Source organism: Acanthaster planci, linkage group LG08 (genome assembly GCF_054643075.1).
Source record: "Acanthaster planci isolate LZ-2023a linkage group LG08, COTS_SCS, whole genome shotgun sequence".
NCBI classification, from domain to species: domain Eukaryota; kingdom Metazoa; phylum Echinodermata; class Asteroidea; order Valvatida; family Acanthasteridae; genus Acanthaster; species Acanthaster planci.
In genome coordinates this window covers 7,711,606-7,731,342 of record NC_141784.1, presented here as the reverse complement: position 1 = coordinate 7,731,342, position 19,737 = coordinate 7,711,606, and the positions used below count along the sequence as shown (strand labels likewise).

The following is a 19,737-nucleotide window of genomic DNA, read 5'->3' as shown; positions in this document are numbered from 1 at the left end:
ACTGCTTCTTCCCCGCAAGTGAGAACAAAAGACCAATATTTAATTCCCATATAAAACCCAACAACGTAAGAGTGATGTGTACCTAGCATTATTTGTAAGGGGAAGGGGAATGGAGTAAAGGGGTAACATCTGTTGCTATAGGCCTTTTTCGTGTGAAGTCACGATCATGCTGGACCTATGATGTGTTGTGATGGTAATGAGTGCATAGTGTTGTGATGGTAATCTACAAATTCAAGTGTGCAGCGTTCGCACGTGCACTTGCACCTGGTTGAAGCTGCTTGTAGGAATGCACGCAATCACCATGGCTAAGGTGGTCCACACGTGGTAGCATTGTTCACCTTTAGTCACGTGGGTGAAAAAGGTCTATAGATGTGTAGCGTTCTATCTTGTAAGTTTGCTCAAAATCCAAGACAACGCTGAACACAGCCTCTTTTAAACCAAACAATGAGGTGTTTCACGGCAACTTTATTTTCTCTCAAGGTTTCTTCACCAGTTTGTGGACACTCTAAGAGCCTTTGGGTGTGTACTACGAGGGCGTGATTTTCATACGAAACCAATGTGACCTTACAAAAGGAAAACTCTTTGCCAAAAAGAGAAACCTATCCTCCATAAACGACAACACTGTTTACAAAATAAAACCCTCAAAAACAACAAAACGGCAAGACATTCAACATAATAAGATACTTGGGAAGGAAAATGCTGCTTTGATAACATTATGTACAATAAGCAGAACTGCTGGTAATAATTAATCCAACCAAGTTGCACAAAGATCGCAGCTAAGAGCTACCAAACACATGCTATCCATTGTTTTGGGTGGTGGCAAAGGGTAAATACTCCAAATATAAGTAACCTATTATTCTAGTGTCTTAGGGGAACCAAAATACCATCTCCATAGTGCAGTGTTGATGTCCGGTCCTTTTCTAAATCTTAGGTCGAGTTCGGACGGCCTGTTCTTGACACGGGTTTCTTGTTCTCGCGCTCGAACGTCGGGAACACGGCTAAAGAACACTGTTCCCAGAACAGCATCATGCACCACCTCGTCGTCAGGGTTTTACAGGAACACACGGGAAAACTTGTGAGATTTTGATTTTTGAACAGCCGCAAAAAATATCGAGATGGCTCACAAAGCTGGAGACAATGGGAAATTTTACAAAATTAACAATACTCATTTTCCACAGCAAAGAAATAAATGTTCCTTTTTAAATAGAAAAGAATTCAGCCCAGCTTTCCAAAGTTTACTCTGAAAGAACCTACATGGATGCCGCCATGATGCACGCAAAAACCAGCAATAACCGGTTGTACGTTCCCGGTGTTCGAGCGGCCGACTAACGAACTAGAAATCAAGTGGTTTGTGAACATACGGGAACAAGCCGCCCGAACTTGGCCTTATTGTTCAAGGTGAACTGTAGAGTAGGAACTGGATGAGGTAAAAAAATGCAAAAGTGGGGAATAATATTTGAGCATGTGATATCTTTAATACTGGTTGTGCTTGCCAAAATAAAAAAGGACAGCAGCACAAGGGGCATGCCTTCATTATTAACATCATCGGAGTATTGCTTTCTCTTTGTTGTACTGCTCACAAATTCTGAACAAATAGTACAGCGTCCAGACAGCCGTTTCACAATAGTGCGCCACCAAGAGTTGGCAACGGGTTGGCCAATCACAATGCGCGAAATTTGTCGACCCATTGCACGTTTGGAAATGGTCGACAAATTTCGCGCGTTATGATTGGCCAGTGTGTTGCAAACTCTTGGTGGCGCACTATTGTGAATCGTTGGTATTGCCCAGTATTGCACAACAGAAATTTCCGAGGTCCTCACAACTGAGACTTTTGTAAAACAGATTTTGCCATGATTTGAAAGTGTTCCTTTCCCAAGTGTTGAACGTCTAAGCTATCCTACTAAAGCTACGTCAGCTTACTTCCCCTCGGGGATTGGTGTGACCTGCACAGCAAACGACCTCAAAATCATATAGCACACACAACAAAAGGTTACCAACTGGGAGGAAAATGATGTGGACCTTTGCAATAATTAATACAGAAACCTGTGACACCTCGCCGGAAAAGTATAACCATATACGAGTTTAAGAAATTCAAGTAAACTGTGGGGTTAGTAGCAAGAAGTCCCTCTAAAGAAATTCATGGCTCCTTCAATAACTTATTGAAATTCATAGTCCTCACTCTGAAAATAAAAGCTCTTTAATAAAACTAGCATCATTTGCTACTTTGCAATTATGAGCCAACATGTTTCATTCACAAGACTAAATTACACTACCTATTTGAAATCACACAAGAAGGAATAAAATTCACCAAGCTAATACTTTGCAGTCTTGTGACAATTCTTGGGTATTTCTATACACCCTAGCTGACCCCTTGTACCCTCTAAAAAGATGCTTCTAACTTCAAGTGTTTCAAAAGCACACAGGCTGTTTGACGTGCTTGTCCAAGCTTTTAAGCACGAATAGCAAGATTTCAGGCATTACTGTGACAAGTAGTAATGGGGGAACTAAACATCAATTTCATCAAATAGCTTCGTGTACAATAATGCCCAGCAAATTTAATGACTTGGCCAAATTTGAGCAAAAACTAAGACCCGATCAAAATTGTCTGAGAATTTGGCTTGTAACAACTTAAAGAAGTTCCTCTAAATCTACTCAGAAAATATTTGCAATGCAAAAGCAGCTTACCAGTGATATTTAAAGGTATTCCATATTGCTTGTTAATGGTTCCCGTCAAATTTTTGCTAAGCAATACTTTCTGGTTAGAAGCGCCATAAAATTGGAGCATGTTGTTACTAAGCAACAAAAAATGGATGCTTTAAAACCACTACAAAATTAGAAGCATGTTGGATGGGGAACAATGTACAAAATATCCCACAGAATAGCCACTTTGCATTGTTTTCAGTAACATTTTATGCATCTCACTGTTGTCCTGGATACTGTGTCTACGGCAACACAACGGATGCCACCACTAACCTAGTCGCCTCGGCGTGAGGACAGATCTATTTCCCCAAAGCCTTGCTGAGGTTCTCAGAGATGGTATTCAAGAAATCCATGGTGTTCAGGTAATGCTCCGGCTTGACGCTGTTGACAGAGAATGAAATAAAGGGGGGGGAGTTAGGAACAGATATTCTCACATCTGAGGACTATGCTATTTTAGAAGCTAATGATGGTGATCTATGCAGCAGACTTGCCACAGTCATACGTTTTGCCCCCCAGATGCTCATAACCTATGACTGGTCAGCGGTACAAAAGCGAGAGAATAATCCAAGAGGTGACAGGTGTCAGCACACGAGCTATCAAAAGGATCAAATCATAAACAGTCAAGCAGGGCTGATGTTTCTGCAAACTCTGACTGCCCAGATAAACAGGCAATACAAGTATTCCATGGAGAACCTCTTGAACACATGCCAGAACAGAATGGAATTAAGTGGGTTATTATGGAGGTGTTTGAAGTTATAACTGAAAAAAATTGAACATTCAGAAGGTAAAAACAGTGTTGTGGCTACGCCCGTCGACACCTGTCGGGAATCTCCACCACAGCGTTCTACCATCCGGAAACAGCCCACCAACCAGCACAAAAACACTTAAATATCCAAGAAAAAACAATAGTCCCTATGAAAATTTCATATTTTTACCTAAAAAATAGAATCCTTAATCAATTTAAAGCTTAGAAAAACTCTCTGAAAAAACGAACTAGAATCTCCTTAAGCGGGCCCCTCCGCTTGCCATTACTAAATTGTCCTGAACTAAAATATCGCTGGCTATAACACTGATGAACATCCTGATCTTATTTGAACACAAACTTTAACTGTTTCCATTCTTGACATGCCCCTTAACCATAAAAGAGCCGCAGAGAGGGGAGGGTCTCACTAGTTTTTTTCAGTATTGTCACAATGCATTTTTTCACGCACTGAATCTTAAGGCCTTTTCCAGTAACATTTGGCAGTGATTTTGGCACCACTTTTGTGAAAAAAAAAGTGAGCCCCTAATCTGCACTCCTCCCATAGATGTATTCAACGCATGTAGGCTGACACGTAGAAGGCCATGAACTTCAAATGACCGCAAAATCAAACTCCTAGGTTTGTTTGAATTGAAACTTCATATTTGCACTGATAATGAGCATTTTCACATGCATGTGATATAATAATCAGACACATGAAAGCTGAGTTGGGGGGGGATATCCCACGGCTGTGAAATGGTCTAAAAAAAAGCCTGCCTCTGTTCGGTTTGTGCATCAAAGCTCCTAAGGGCCTGGCTCAGGTCCTCGGTTACCAGTAGTATTATTGCAGACACTTCATCTTCCCAGGTCGTCAGTCACAAAAGATGACAAGTAAACACCAATTTCAACCACACTGAATGGAACCAGCTGCACAAGGCAAACTTGAACCAGCGAACTTGAAAACAATTTTTCCTAGCAACAAAACACAAGATACACCCTCGTTCCGTCCCCAAATGTTCTGAATTGTACCCTGTTTCCAACAGCATAATTCTGAGGGAGCATTTCCTTACTAAAGTTACTGTCAAATCAATATTCCCCGTACAAACCCTGTCATGGGATTTCCTGAGCATTGGTTCAAAGTTATTGTGGTCATAAAAACAAGGTTGTCAAAGTGGCCGTTCTACCACAATCTGAAAACCATTTATTATCCTTAAGAATCCGAGAGGTATTTTGATGGAAGATACAAAAATGGCTTAGGTGCTTTTGTTACTTTTTGGAAGCCAATGTTTCCTATGGCAAAGTTATGACTATACATAGCTCTCTTATGCAAATGAGCTTTTCATAAAGACCCACACAGCTTGCTCAATGTGTACTAACTACACTTGCCTGGTGGATCCATCTGGTCACTCCAAGTAGTGCACTCAACTTTACCCCAGTTGGAATAATCACGAAAAAGTTTACTGCATCCTTCAATGTAATGCCCCCCCCCCTTCCCGGGCTTGACATTCCCCCTTCTGCTAACTTACTTCTTCAGTCCGTGAATGCATCCAGCCAAGTCCTTGGTCATCAGGCCAGAGTCTACGGTGTCCACACAAACCTTCTCCAGTGTGGTACAGAAGCGGGCCAGCTCTGGGTTATTGTCCAGTTTGGCACGGTGCTCCAAGCCCCGTGTCCATGCAAAGATACTGGCGATGGGGTTGGTGCTGGTTTGGTTACCCTATGGTCAAGACCAACAAACAAGCAAACATGTCTGCAGGGAACTCTCAGAGTAAATTTAAAAATGCAGTGCTCGGAGGGAACCGAGTTGTAATCCAAGGATCAAGTTTGCTGTTTGATTCCACACTTCACTGAGGGGAGAAATGTTTACAGAAAAACAAAACAAAAACAAAAACACAAAAATCATTTCAAACTCACAACAGACAAGTTCCTGTAAATTCCCACCCAACTACAATTGGACTGACTCAAACTTTGCCGGCCCAGTTGGGTAAGCCCCAAGTACTGTTGTGGCAGTGCCCACAGTTGGGCCGACATTCCGCAAGTCCATCATTTGGGAAGCTTTCCTCCAGGTTTTACCTTCTGGTGTTCTCTGTAATGCCGGGTGACTGTTCCATGTGCGGCCTCTGCTTCGATGGTTTTGCCATCTGGACAAACCAGCACGCTAGTCATGAGACCCAGGGAGCCATAACCTAAGCAACGTTGCCAAGAAAATAAAAGACAGAAATTTTGCAAAGTTTTAACTTGCTTGCATCTACGTTTTGAATAGGGGAAATGTTAATTATACACTTGGAGATTTTGCCCTTCACTAATGTAAGTTTATAAACACAGTACACTCAGTGTTGTCTGAGGGCTTGCGAAAAAATATAAAACTCTTGTTTGCATGGGACTCGAACCCATGACCTAGGTTCAATTCTAAACTTGTTCAAGGATCTACACTTTTTTTCTTGAGCATCTTCAAAAATGCACCTTTTTCTTTCATTCCACCAAATGGTTGTATTTCTGCTTGTGAGCTCATTAATTTTCTGCAATCCCACAGGGTGTTTACAGTAAGGCATGGCATAATCAGGAGGTATCATAGAATTATTTCTATAAATCCCGAATTTGGGACTGATAATTTCCAGTTCCGGGTATTTCTTTTAAAAGTGGCGAAGGCTACATTCAGAGCTGAGCGCATAGTTTTTCTACTATTTTGGAGGTATCTTCGGGGAAAGGGGAATTAAAAAAAATCTCATGGCTAACCCCCACAAAATTGTAACGAAAAGTGATCTTCTGGCCACAATCTTGAATTTCCAGTGAAAAAACAGAGGCCAACCTCTTCCCAAGAGTCAACAGGTAGCCCTATTTCGGTCTCATTTTGCAATGTTTTCTATGGTCGCATACATGTATTTAGTGTAGTGCAACCCATAGCGCGCGAACTAAACACGAAATCACAACCCTGACATCGCTGATGTCACAACTACCAATGACCAGTCAGAAAAATCAGTATTGCATCTTCATAGTAATGTAATGCGTATACACTCGCCATACACACTCAGCACGTCGTATGCGTGGGATGCAGATTCATGACTTACATGTACCTCTACGATGCAATGCATGAAAGCCTGTGCTGATTTAGATCTTGTATGCAGAAGCGACGTCAAATCATAGCGTTGTCGAGATGTACCGGCCACACGCTGTAGTACAGTAAACCATGGAGGAATGGCCCACAGTTAAGTGCGATCGCGCTGCAAAGGCGCTTCAAAACAGAAGTTTCAGACTTTTTACTGCCGCTGCATTCATAGACTTCAGCATTACTTCTGCTGGGCTGGTGCCAGGGACCAAACTATTCTTGGTTGCAAAAGGTTCTATTTTATTTGGTTCAAATTCCAACAGCATCTAGAGGGCGTGCATCGCAATCAACTATTTTGCCGCATATGTCACAATATTGTTTAACTAGACTGCCGGACTACCCAGACGAGGGCTTTTGCTAGACCACCGCGGTTTTTACTCGAATTTGGCTAGCGGACCAGCGTTAAGGTCAAACCCTGGTTAATCTGCAAATCAACTGCTAAAACCACAGAACTGTGCAATAAGAAAAACTTCTGCCGATAATTTACTCTTCAAATGCAAGCTACAAAATAGGGCCAATTGTAAATGTGTTTTTCTCAACAAAAAAGAAAAGAGGCAAAAATTGAGATCCTTATGTCACAAAATGGAACGAACAGGAAATTTGAAGTAGCCAAGTATCCATTCTAAATTTTCAGTTTTTTGGTTTTGTAAGATCATAAGGTACTAATGTCTCAAGTTTGTTTTCGGTAAAGGACACTTCGTGGGACTAATAATGAATTTTAAATGTTTTTTAAAAAGTGCGGTTCTCTATATACTGATCTTGAAGAAGACGTCGAAGAGGTTTCACAGTTTAAAGAAGAGAACAAAGTTGCACAGAAATTATGGGTGGGGAGTTGAGGGGAATTGAAGACTCTGCCTGGGTTTTGTCAGTATTCACCTTGAGCCACAACATCTGACTGAACATCCCCGTCGTAGTTCTTGCAAGCCCAGACAAATCCACCGGCCGACTTGAGGGCTTGGGCCACCATGTCATCAATGAGACGGTGTTCATACCAGATGCCCTGATCCTCAAACTGGTTTATGTAGTTCTTCCTGGACATCAGATATAAAAAAACACTTTCCTCAAGTATTCCACAAATGGAGGATTTTGGAGCAAACGTTGTCCCTTTCACCCTTTTGCACCTGGGGACATGTAAATGCGATCTGGCATTCTGTACACACAGGCATAGCTGACGGGTTAAGACATCAAATGCCTGGATTCACATCCAGCTGATATTTTAAAAATGCAAATTAAATGTCACAGCCATTAGGCCAAAAAAAGAGTCTCCAGTTTCTGATCAAGAGCTGGCTCCAAATGGGGTGTGGCGATGCAGCGTTTTCTTTCACCCTCACTTTTTTCTGGAAATGATGTACGATAATGCGTGATGTCCATTGTGACTGCATGCACATGTAACTCCAGCCGTTACCAACACTAAAATAGACTGGCTCCTGCATTTTCACTGTTTAAAAGCATTTTCAGCTTGTACATGTATACAGGATATAAGACCACTTTGTTTGTCTGGTTCCCAGATGTATAATACAGAAATGACGTCATCTGAGAAAGAGTGCCCAACTAAATATATGGGGAACTATTACGGGGACTCCTATACTGTACATAATACTCAACTGTACCCCATCTTAACACAATAAAATTACGAAGTAGCATGATTCCAGTTGATTAAGCAAGTTTGGCAGCTTTTGGACATTCTTTTATATAAAAAAAAAGACTTTTTATTTTGCCAATGTGCAGGTCTACGACGATGTGCGCGCTGACCAGAAACCAGAGACTTTGGGGGGGGCCCTAAGCAGATCAGAAAGTCTGGAGCTGTTAATCACCAGATTGGGGTAAAAAAAGTAGAAAGATATGTGCTCACAGGTAGATGTCCTCAAAGATGTCTTTGAAACGGCCGTCATACTTCTTGAGAATGGTGTTCTTGGTGCTGAGATACAACGGAAACTTCTTGGAAAGGGCATACTGGAAACAGCTGTGGGCAAATCCTTCAATGGACTGCAAGGCAAGATAAGATGAGTTTCATTGCTGAATTCATTTCAGAATGGTTCAGAGAGACGAGTGTGCGTAACAGACTAACGCTAAATCTCGCACTTTCGTTTGCAGCAGATGCAGTGGTCTGTACCTCGTCATTGTTGTACATGCCCAGACCGCAGCCGCCTCCAGAGAATTTGTAGACTGGGAAGACTCGCTTTTCGCCTCCACCCTCGGGGGTGAACACCAGGTCAAACGTGCCGGGCTCGTCGGTCACAAAATCTGTTGCACGGTACTGCAAATAGTACAGAGATGAGACTTTCAAGTTTATGTCCTGGGGCAAATGTTAAGAGCAGAATGCTGCTACAATGCAAAGGAAATCAACAGTAGCTGAGCTTACTGTCAACACATCAGGCTGTGGTTGTTTTCAACGGTCTTTCAAGTCTGTGTCTATCTCTTCTGCTGACTGTTTAATGCGACTCCATGGATACAGTTGTTTGTTAATGAATTTTCCCTGAATTCTTCAAAATCAAATGATGTGCCAGAGCGAGATATTGTGGTCAGACAGCGGCTGTATTCTGACCACTTACGGCATTTGCTTGACCCAAAGCACATGTGGTCAAACAAAATGTCCTTAGGAGATGCAAAGCTCTATGTAAAAATACAAAAATTAAAATGCTATCCAGGTGTTTCCTCTTGCTTTTCTTTTTATGACATTTGAATTGTAAAAGGTTGCTCTCATAAGACCTTGGTATCAGTATATATGATCAACAGCTGATATTGTCAGAATGAAATTGAATGTACGTTTTGTCAAACCAGTTTTTTTCTAGCTTAATTTCCTGCACTGCTGTCATGCACTGCGAGCAGCAAACCAACGGCACATCCTGCCGAAACAAATTTTGGATATCAAGAAGCAAGTCAGACAATGGCGGCTGGTTTATAGATGACTGAGTATGTCACAATCATTAAGAAAAGTGAGGCCTTGTGGACAAGGTAGGAACTTGAAGGTGTTAAAAAATGTTTGAAAAAAAAAGAAAAGAGACAAATTTTGAAAATCTGCTCTACATTTCCATACCAGTTACATGTCCAAGAATGACAAAAAGTTAGAAATGATGACAGCAATAAATGTTTCTGGACTTCTACTTTTGCTTCAAGAACTACAGAGAACTCTTGAAAATAACGATTAAAAAATTTATCCACCAATGGCTGCAGCCTCACCTGATCTCCAAAAGCGTGGCGACCAATGACAATAGGCGCAGTCCAGCCGGGGACCAGACGAGGGATCGTCTGACACAGAATCGGTTCACGGAACACGGTGCCACCTATGATGTTCCTGATTGTGCCGTTTGGGCTCTTCCACATCTTCTTCAAATTAAATTCTATCATTTAAATTTGAAAGGAAAAAAAAATGACTGACACAGCATTTCCAAAATAGGGTTTTGTATCTCCTGAACTCAGGACAGTTACATGTACTTTGCTACCGATATCAACTTTTCCATTGGTGCCATTTCTTCTGTCTGTAAACTGTAGCACTATGGACTACAGTTAGAAATAACCTTCAGCTGTCAAAAATGTAGAATGCAGCTGATAATAGCAGACACTTTAGCCATGCCTAAAATGAGCTTCCAGAGTTACATGTATGGCTACATGTGTACATGTATACAAATGCCCACATATTAAAATGGACAAAGATATAGCCGAAGCCGTAGCCAACAGATTTGGAAGTGGCCTCAAATTCCTGGCACTGTCGCTTGGTGTCTTTCAGCCAGTTGTTTCTTCTCATGCGAAGGCACCGTAGGTTTGTTCAAGATAAATACTGATCAAATACACATACATGTACAAGTATTCGATCTGTCCTTCCCACAAGAGAGTGCATGGAGACACCCATTTGTTCTTACTCTTGAGAGTCACTTGACTGCCATTTGAGGCACCTGCACACTGTCTAGAGTGCAGACATTGGTAAACAAGTGACAACAATGATAATATGCAAACATTACAGATTTATGCCCTACACGACAACTTTCTTGAGCATTACTGTAAAGCCATTTGTTCCCACCTTTTAATTTTCATCTTCAAGATTTAGTTTTGTAAATTTATTTCTCTCATATTGAGAAAAAAATTCCATTTTCAAGATGTATTTTTTTGCATGAGAGATGTTAATTTATATAACGGGTTTTGCCCTTACCCAACGTGTATATTAATATACACTGTATGCTCAGTGCTTGCCCGAGAGCTTGTGAAAAAAGTCACAAGCTTACTCGGGTGGGACTCAAACCCATGACCTCCTGCTTACTAGTGCAAACGTCTTAACCACTCGACCACCGAGCTTGCCGGGGTCGGCTGGCCGATCCGAGTCAGGTGAAGCAGCGGGTACCGCGAACTATTTTCAAGATGTATTTTTTCGTTGGCGAGATGTTAAGTTATGTAACGGGTGTTGCCCTTACCCAACGTGTATATTAATAAACACTGTATGTTCAGTACTTGCCCGAGAGCTTGCGAAAAAAGTCATGAGCTCTCGGGCAAGCACTGTATGCTCTCGGGCAAGCACTGAGCATACAGTGTTTATTAATATACACGTTGGGTAAGGGCAAAACCTGTTATATGAAAAAAAAATTCCAGTTTTGACAGGTCTTTATACCTGGAAGTTGCCACGGTCAGTAACCCAAACTGTTCCGAACCCATTCCATTGATTTTTGGGTACTGCTGTCAACATTCATTAATTTTGGGCCTTTATAAATCACTTCAATCTGCAGATTTCCCCTCAATTTTTATATATCATAATTAAAAAACCTTTTTTCTTGTTAATTTTTGGGCCATCAATTCTACGTTTTGCACATCTTTGGTTATGCTGACTGTTCAAAAACTACTGGACGTGAACACAGCACATATCAAAATAGATGGTGGCAACTAAGACGTTGCGTCATACTTTATTTCTGTGGATGATTGCTACCCGCTGTCATGTTTTGATACGGCAGAGAATCAGCCAAACGAGTTTAGACTCTCTGACTCAATGTAACTCCACTTTCTGTCTCATAAAGTTCACAATGTCTGCTACGGTCGGCCATTCCAACCTTTTTTATTAAAAACCTAGAAATCTCTCTACCTTTCACCCTCTCCTCATCTGGAGTGATGGTGGCACACTTGATACCCACGTTGTACTTGAGAATGGCGTTGGCACAGTCAATGGTGACCTGGTCATTTGTCTGGTCTCGGTAGGGTAGGCCAAGGTCAAAGTACTTGATTTCTAGCTTCAGATAAGGGAAGATCAGCTGTAACAGACAGGAAGAAGTAAGCACAGTGACTTTAAGAAGTTGCCTTAACTCTTAAACGGTTGATACACATAACGGTAAATACAATCACCTTTCTTGTTGGACATTATGAATTGTACCTAACCTAGCTGGAAAGACTGACTCTCACGCTGAAAGTACATGCAAAATGTGGTGACATAACTACAGTGCTGGTGCCCGTCAGGTGGGTGCACCTGCTCTCTAGTAGAAGTCCTCCCTCCCCCTCACCAGTGCCTTCCAGGTGGATATTTTGCAATGTGCACATCCTGTTGACACATGTTCAAGCCACACTTCATTTGCTTTCAGTGCCCTTTGAATAAATGTGAGCACCACCCAATGCACCCTCAGATATTTCCACCCCCCCTTACGCTACTGAGTAAGTCTATTAAAATGGGCGTGTTCATTGTGCAATGTACATGTGCATGCTTGTGCACATTGCACCCACCATCATGACCATGTTTAACATGCAAATTTCAGTCACAGTTTCAGATATGAGTGTCGGATATACAAGTCAAAACTGCACTTTGAAAACATTCATCAAGCTTAATTCTTAGTCAAACCATTTGGAAACAGTTGCTGATACATGCACATTTTCATTGACTGGGAGCACAAAACATCGACTGTCAAACTTTAATATCAAAACATTTGAAACCCAAAGTATAACTATGTGTACATGTGGAAAGCAGACAGAGGAGGACTGCATTTCAATGGACACGCACAGCTAGTGCAAGATAGTCGGTGGCATTCAAATTAATTTTGAGCATACATGTATGCTTCGGATTCGTTTACAAGGCAGTAGGCCTAGAAGGCACTTGACATTTAGTGTAGCTGCTTAACTCAGCGTTTACAGTGTGACATGTTTTGGTCACATGAAATCATAATCAATCTACATGTAAACAGACTTTAAGTTGCCCAGAAATGTACTGCAATTACATGTAGGTTCAAATGATTCTTGTCTTAATATCTCAACACCAGCACAGATTGTGTCCAATGTCTAACTGTGCACAATTCAAGTTTTATTTACACTTATGCTTTATTACCAGAATTTCAGGTAGAGCATGCGATGAGTTCAGGACACAATTCAGGTGAGAGGCCAAAAGAGCACTGCAAGAGCAGCACAAAGAATTCCTGCCTGATAACATTGTTAAGTCTATAATGTCACCATCTGCACTGTGGCTTTATTGACAGTCTGTGTTATACAAATAATTTATTATCTTTCCATTGATGTTTACCAAGCACTTGGGCAGAGAGGGCGAGTTGGCCCTGTGACACAATCAAAGTAAACGAGGGATGTTATTTACATGGGACAGAAGCCTGGGTTTCCCTCCCACCTCCTCTCTCAGGAAAATAAGTGGAGCTGCCACCCACAAACTAAAGCTCGGACAACCCAGTCCAGGTCCAGAGGTGGGAGGAAGTGGGAAACACAAGTACATGTATATCAGTGGGATTCTGTCTCAACAGTGGAGCTGGGATCTCAAAATTCACCTTAGCCATCAATACCAGGCCCTGCCCTGCTCCAATTTTACAGAGCTACATGTAAGCACAAAATTCTGCAAGACAAAGTGATGTACTGAGCAACACTGAACAGAGTACCAGTTGAGGGCCATATCCCCAACATGATATTTGGGCATGTGAGCTGTTTTTGCTGAGCACATATTTTCTGCCCTTAGCTTAGTGGCTGTTAAATGAGCCAGTTTGGCGTTTCAAACAAGTAAGGGCCCATTTCACGGTGCTGCTTTCCGCAAGCGAAAAATCGGTGCTTTCTGTGAATTTCTGCACTAGCCTTTTAAGCGTAGAATCATTGCTCTTAGAGCCCATGAAACAGATTCTGTGTTAACAGTGCCTCGTACGCGCAGAATTCCACGGTAAGCAGCGCTGTGTAATTGGGCCAAGGTCAGTCAATGACAAAGCATGCATGCGAGTCAGCGGTGTGGCAAGGCAGGCCTCATGCTCTTGTGCATGTATTGCGCTTCCCAGAATGCCCTCAGACATGCTTCAATTTGGGCACACACCACTGGAATACCGAAGCAGCTAGCTGGCCCCTGCTGCAGTCTACAACAGTACTGATTGAGACTTTCACACTTCTATGCCGAGAATTTATCAACATGCCCAGACAAAATAATGCCATAAAACTGACAAAATGCCAATGGACCAACCGTTTCTTTGATCTTCTCCCAGATGACCCGGGTCATCTCGTCACCATCGAGGTCGACCACCGGATTGGCTACTTCAATTCGACTTCCATTGGCATCTGGTGGAGAAAAAACAGAGAGCAAAATTTAGAAGCAAAATGACAAGATACCACAAATCAAAAATGAGAAATTCTGTCACTGGCTTTTCATAAATAAGAGTTGTTTTCGTTGCTTTTGAAAATTCGGATTTATCATCCCAGTGAGGAATACAGCCATAAAGACCCAATTTCATTGAACATACATGTACATTTAAGTTTTCTATAAATTCCTACAACTTACTCTCCCATTTTTTGTTTTCCGAAAGCAACACTTTGCAATCATACGCTGCATCCATTTAAAAAGATGCATCAGGCTGAAATCCAACTTTAGGTTGTACTTATCTAAATCTGACACAATCTTCCAAAACCCTCCAATGAATTTTGAGGGGACTGCCAAGGTGAAGTGGAAATAACATGGATGTAAAGCATGAGACACTCAGTTGCATTATCACAGATACCAATGAAAGATAAGCATTAAAGTAAAAAAATATTTAAAAAATTAAAATAAATGCATTAGGATATTCCTTTCCCCCTTATTCCAGATCCCTTCATGTGGTTACTGGATGAAACCTTTCACTGGCTTTTGGGCCTGACAAATTGTTTGAAACTTCTGCAGAGCATTACGAAGTTGGGCACAGATGCCTTTTGCAAAAAAAACCGTGAAGCATGATGTTTGGCCATCATCACCTTTTCTTGTCTACTTCTTGAAGGGGAAGGGATTCCGAGGAAAACGTATTAATGAATAAAGCCAGCGGCAAACAGGGCACGACGAGGTCATATGAATTTCATCGGTGTGCATGACTAAGTTAGTCAGTTTCCTATGAGTCAAAAACGTGTAGGTCGGTATCCTGTAATGTATAATGGGAAATTTCCCTACTGCTAAGAGCAAGACTATGTAAGGATGACTACATGCATTTCAGCTCTTGGTAACACTGAACGTCTCATGCATTCACGTACTACTCCTGCTATTTACAAATACAGCATATATGACAGTTTATAAAATGGCTCTTTTATTTACCAATACATGTATTTCGTGTTTACACGAAGTACTCATGTTTTACATATATGCACTGCCTTGCTAATACATGTATACATGTATGTGTATGTTTCAAACACTGACTGGGGTTTATTGTCCAGATTCCCCAGGTACATGTATTACAACTAGGATCTGGAGTGACCAAGTTTAACGTGCATGTACATGCCACCATGGTATTTGTTGGTCATGGATGACCCTCCTCCAAAGGCTACTCAGTCCCATGAATCCTTTCATTTTTCTTTGTTTTTGGTGGTTAAGTTGAGTGTCCTTGTGAGTATGGTGGCTGTTTCATTAGTGGCAAAATACATGTATATGGGTCTTTCTTTTAATATGGGGGTCAATGAGTATTTCATGGACATCACAATTATCATGACCATTCAAAACAAGACCAGTTTCACTTTCCCATTAATTTTCATATATATATTTGTCAATTAAGGTTTGTTGATTACATTCAATTCATTTACATTAAAAAATGTTGATTTACACAATAACTGTAAGGGAAACCTCATCGTTTCTCACTGTTTTTTCGGTATTCTGTGTGACATTTTTGATGACCTGTTTCATAAGACATTTGATACCACTGGCAAAACAAATTAATCGTTTATTTTCCAACTAAGCTACGGTATCAACAGAAAGGTAAATTATGATATCAGATACATGTACATCTCCTAATGAAATTCATTCTAATTGAGAATACAGGTGCTGTCATAATCTGATATAACAAGGTAACATTTTGTTCCTCCAGTTGTTACGAAATTAAATTCATTCTTGGCTGCTAAAAAAAAAAGCAGTTACGATTCATTTCGAAAACCTAAAATATCAACTCTAAGTACCCCCCAAAATACTTCCTACCAACTCGTATCTGAGATCCCAAACATTTCTGAAGATATCCCTGTTAATTCTTTATATAACGGGTTTTGCCCTTACCAAACGTATATATTAATAAACACTGCATGCTCAGTGCTTGCCCGAGAGCTTGTGAAAAAAGTCACAAGTTTACTCGGATGGGACTCGAACCCACGACCTCCTGCTTACTAGTGCAGACGTCTTAACCACACGACCACCGAGCTTGCCGGGATTGGCTGGCCGGTCCGAGTCAAGTGAAGCAGCGGGTACCGCGAACTGATTTCAAGATGTATTTTTTTTTTAAATACAATCCTGAACTCTGTTGTTTCCTGCAATCGTCCGTACAGTACCGTCATGACTGTATAAACATGTAAATGATATCAACGTCGGATAATGTGCCAAATGTTGAGCCGCACCTCAACTGTTTGTTGGTTTGTGGCATTTTAACATCAATTGATAATATGGAGAATGTCAGGAAAACGATTCCTTTTCAAATCAGTGGAGCAGAATAAATGGCTCACGTCACACTGCTCTCAGATCAGCACCAACAAGGAAAAGAACAGCTTAAATAAAAGATAGAGATACTGAGTGCAATTCCTTCAACAGGGCTTGGTCAACAACATACATAGTACCGAGTTGGTTCTTAACTTCACAGTAATTGGAACGTATGAAGTACAAAGAATCATGCACTTTCCTGAGGCCGCATCTGGTATCAAATTCTAAGGTCCATCGGAGGGTGCCCTCCTGAGATTCTGAAAAAACAGGCTGCTGTGGGAAATGGACTTTCCACAGGCCCGAGTAATCCGTGAGTGGACGCACGGAAGAATAATCACCACGATGGAATGTTAACAAGCAGTCGCTGTCTTTTTACACTTCTTAGTCCAATGCGAACACGGTACACATGTACATGTATATACAGTCAATAAAAATGGAAAACTTGAGTACATGCAGTTTCAATTAGCATATTAGAATTCAGCACATCAAACTCCATGAGAAAAAAACACATTTCATCTCTGAGACTGAAGAAAATAACTTTTAAAAATTGCTGGCTGGTTTAATGAGACTGAGATTTCTTACAGGATCAACTGATACCACAATGCAGTGCAATCAACTGCACAAGTCTAGATCCCCTGATCACTGAAAAGAATTTCCATTCATAGAAGTTTTTAACCAATTCACGCCAGATTACATGTTGACACAAAGGGATTTCCTGCGTTGTAATACAGAGGACATTCTAACACGTGCTTGAGAAGTCTGTACGTAGTGGTGTATGACACCTACACTCACTGCAGCGCTTGAGTGATTGCCTTGATTTTGTACACACTTATACCGGTAGGTTTTGGTCTGTTGGCTTTTAGGTGGTGTACAGTACATGTTTGTGTTTTTGTCCTCTTGTTGTCCGGTTAGTTTATCTCGTTATTTGGCTTTTCATGCTATGATAGTGCAGTCCGTTTTGGCTGTATTTTTTTTAGGAGCTATTGTTTTTTTCACTCAACAATTTCTATGGGAATATTACACGTATATTAATTTTATGTATTACAATCTTTGTCATTTTAGTATCTTGTGTAAGCTTGCTTTTTGTTCCAGCACTGCAACCAAACAAGCACAGTGAATGTTTTATGGACTTGGAAATCTTACTGATAAATCTTCCCATTTTCCACGCTTTATAGCAATGAGGAATTTCTATGAATGGATGGAATTAAGACCCATATAATCAGACTTTGTTTCCGTTAGAAAATCATTCAGAGCCACGAATCAAAACAGAAAGTTAAATATCCTGTAATTTAATGTAGGATGTAATTTTTATGAAGAGTATATTTTACTGTCAGCTGGTCACATTTTATTTTTCTTTTAAAACACAAGCATTTATCAAATACCACATGGTCTTGTGTATATGGGTTGTGGTGCAGTATAAAAGCACATGGCATGCTTACTGATAAAAGTGCACCACGACACCAATTCAATATAACGCTCAAAATGGTGACTTTTTAAGGCATGTCGCGAAAGAAAAACAATGAATGATGGCCCTCAGAATCAAAGCCTGGAACTTGGAAGCCAGGTTTGAAGCCACGAAGCTGTGTGTGCAAACCACAAGACTAGGCCCACCCATCCTATACATGTAATGTAGGTCAAGTAAATGGCACAACTGCAGAATACCCTGCCACTCACCGTGCCCACCTCGTAGTCACGGATACGCGGATACGGAGTCATGCTTCCATCCACAAGGCCCACTTCATGTATCCGCGTAACCGCTCCCCGGGACCCACATTGGAATTTTAGTTTTCCCTGGTGAGTTGTAATTAAATTTAAGTGAGTGCTTCGTTCTCAAAAATGACTTCAATACTGTACACAACACGTACCTTGCCGCAGCAAGGATAACCCGGAAGTTGAACAACCTCCACTTGACTACGTAGCCATGGATTTTTAGGGGGTATTTTCGCATGGCGGGGTATTCTGTAATTACTCCAAGTAAATACACGACATACAAATACAATACACATGTTATACAGGAATTCCACTGGGCATGTTAGGGAAGGGGTAATGATAATTACATCATTGTATCGGTTCAATAATTCGTCCCCCTCCCCCACAAGATTAACATTTAGGTTAGGCACTAGCTTATGTAGCTGGGTCATTCCATGAGGTTGGGGCACAATTTGTGATAGTGTCTATTGTTTACGTGGGTTTCCTAAAAATGAACAGCTACATGTATTTCCCTGCATGTGGATTTCAAACTGACATTGTTAAATGTTACGAAGTGGCTATCGTTACGGCAGTCATAACGCATTTCTCATTTTCTCTCGTTACGGCACTGAACTGCGCAAGTGCGATGACGTAGCTGATCCTCACGATGTTTTATATATTTTAAAATTACCTGGATCACTGAACGCTTGTGGCCGAGTGGTCAAGGTGGAAGGTTTGGAACCACTGGTGTGTGAGTTCGAATCCGCACTTGGACCATTTTATTTCTTTTCGTCTAAATTTCATGTTTTATACCATAATCGTTTTTTTATGTTGGTTTCTAACTGTATAACTATAGGCCTAAGCAGGAAGCTTTTTTCTTTTCTCATCGGTGGCTTTGGAGGATTTTTTTAAAAGGGAAATAAAGTCCGAAATCTGCGCTTAAGTTGGTGTACTTGCACAGTTACAGTACCGTAATGATAGAAAATGGGAGATGTGTTACGGCTGCCACGGCGTAAATGTTATACATCTTGCAAGGCTGAATAAAGTCAGAGGTGTGTTAATTTTACAGAGTAAATGACCTACTCTACATGACAGGTGGTAAAAGTTACCCATGTAACATAAACTAACATGGACACTGTCACAAACTGTGCCCCAACCTCATGGAATGACCCAGCTACATGTACGCTACGATCGAGGAGTACGGCTACCCACTCCATGCATGCAATTCTTTACAATGTCATGAGGTCATCTGGCATGCCTGGTCATGAACGTGACAAACCACGGACAAACTAACATGATGAACGATCATCCATATTCTTAGTGAAGTAAAGACGAACAGCCCCGATAAAATGAGAAATGAGCGTGGAACTTACACTGCCGCGTTTGGCTGAAATTCACCATTCCCAATAAACCACATCTTGGCGATTCTAAGCGGCCCAGACTTGCTAGTGATCGACATATTTTGGCAACAGAACCTGCCATTTTTCCCGCGTGTCAGTCACGTTTTCCCGCAGAAGTGAAAAGAAAGCGCATGCACGTTTTATGTGCCGGCCGGCGCGACCGGTATACACGGCACGGCATGTGTAGGCTACGCGAATCACCCGTTGGCGGCGCTGTCGCGCCGGATGGGGGGCCCGGGCCGGGGGA

The 19,737-nt window shown here is 41.3% G+C and overlaps 1 protein-coding gene across 1 annotated transcript; it reads right to left on the bottom strand.

Moving 5' to 3' along the window:
* Positions 1 to 445: 445 nt before the first annotated feature.
* On the bottom strand, positions 446 to 19,663 carry idh2 (isocitrate dehydrogenase (NADP(+)) 2). The gene is made up of 10 exons (XM_022232813.2): positions 19,464 to 19,663; positions 13,951 to 14,045; positions 11,611 to 11,776; positions 9,726 to 9,886; positions 8,659 to 8,802; positions 8,398 to 8,531; positions 7,422 to 7,576; positions 5,513 to 5,625; positions 4,966 to 5,156; positions 446 to 3,081 (listed from the first exon to the last, which is right to left on the bottom strand). Exons 1-10 carry the CDS (start codon positions 19,570 to 19,572, stop codon positions 3,000 to 3,002), a joined length of 1,350 nt encoding a protein of 449 aa, XP_022088505.1. The 5' UTR covers positions 19,573 to 19,663; the 3' UTR covers positions 446 to 2,999.
* Positions 19,664 to 19,737: the final 74 nt, after the last annotated feature.

Excerpts from the sequence above, each read along its gene's own strand:
- idh2 (XM_022232813.2), bottom strand. The coding sequence starts at position 19,572 with ATGGCAGGTTCTGTTGCCAAAATATGTCGATCACTAGCAAGTCTGGGC. Across the intron at positions 8,532-8,658 it reads GCATGTACAACAATGACGAG|TCCATTGAAGGATTTGCCCA; the intron begins GTACAGACCACT and ends CTTGCCTTGCAG. Across the intron at positions 5,157-5,512 it reads ATTACAGAGAACACCAGAAG|GGTAACCAAACCAGCACCAA; the intron begins GTAAAACCTGGA and ends TCTTGACCATAG.